We start from the raw sequence: 1,014 nt of genomic DNA, 5'->3' as shown, positions 1-1,014 counted from the left end.
AAAAAAAAAAAAAAAAAAAAAAAAAAAAAAAAAAAAAAAAAAAAAAAAAAAAAAAAAAAAGAGGAAAAAAAGAAAAAAAATAAACATACACATCTTGCAAATAATCTAATAAATAACTTCATGCAAAAATTAAATAACTATTAATTATATTAGTTATTCGATTAAAAGACGTACTGGATTTGGTTGAGGAGCAGATGGTGCTTGAAAATGAGGAGCTTTAGTTCCAATAGCTCCAATTGGTTGAGAAGATGGCTTGACGCTGGCTGACATCAAGGAATTTGAAGAAGAGCTAATAAGAACTGTATTCGGATTGTTACTGAGTTGTTGACTTTGTCCAAATGGTGGAGCAGCAGCTGCTGTCTGTAAAAAATAAATATTTTTATATTTAAATATTTATATATTTTAAGAAATGAAAAGAGGCACTAGAACAAGCAAGTTATCAATTCAATTATATTTAAATATTATATTATAATATGGTTTTTTATTATATATTTGCTATAATTTGATAATATCTTATAATATGTTTTTGCATTGGTTTAGATAGAAATAATCAATTAAATTATATTTCCTATGTATCTTTTTTCTATTTTTGAATATTATTTATATACAAGATATGTTAATATTTAATAAATATTTAATAAATTTTAAAATATCAATATATAATATTCCAAAATGATTAGTACAAGTGAATAATAATTGTAAATGCAAAAATAAATTAGAAAGAATGATATTTTACTTTAAATTTCTTTTCTTTAAGTTTTGTTTTTGAAAAAATCGAATTTGGAAACTGTTTCAAATATAAATAAATTGATAGGAAATTATGTTAATATGAAAATAATTAAAATGAAATTGATATAAAAATTATTTAAATTTTTCTTTTAGTAAAAATCGAAATATATATATATAAAATAAATAGTTATATTAGGCATTACAAAAATATAATATTATAACATTAATCAAATGATAGAAAAATATAAATTTCAATATTCTTAACTTAAAAGATCGAAAAAGAGT

The 1,014-nt window shown here is 19.5% G+C and overlaps 1 protein-coding gene across 1 annotated transcript in view; it reads right to left on the bottom strand.

Annotated features, from left to right (window-relative positions):
* LOC102678240 (protein PRRC2C) overlaps positions 1-1,014 on the bottom strand; it is a 32,220-nt gene that overhangs the window by 3,937 nt on the left and 27,269 nt on the right. The window contains exon 14 of the mRNA XM_006611935.2: positions 168-360. Within this exon, the coding sequence (XP_006611998.2) occupies positions 168-360 (193 nt within the window). The remainder of the gene's footprint in view (positions 1-167; positions 361-1,014) is intronic.

Source organism: Apis dorsata, unplaced genomic scaffold (assembly GCF_000469605.1).
Source record: "Apis dorsata unplaced genomic scaffold, Apis dorsata 1.3 scaffold_94, whole genome shotgun sequence".
In the NCBI taxonomy this organism is placed as follows: Eukaryota; Metazoa; Arthropoda; class Insecta; order Hymenoptera; family Apidae; genus Apis; species Apis dorsata.
Note: the sequence above shows the minus strand (reverse complement) of the source record. Positions and strands in the feature narration are given on the sequence as shown.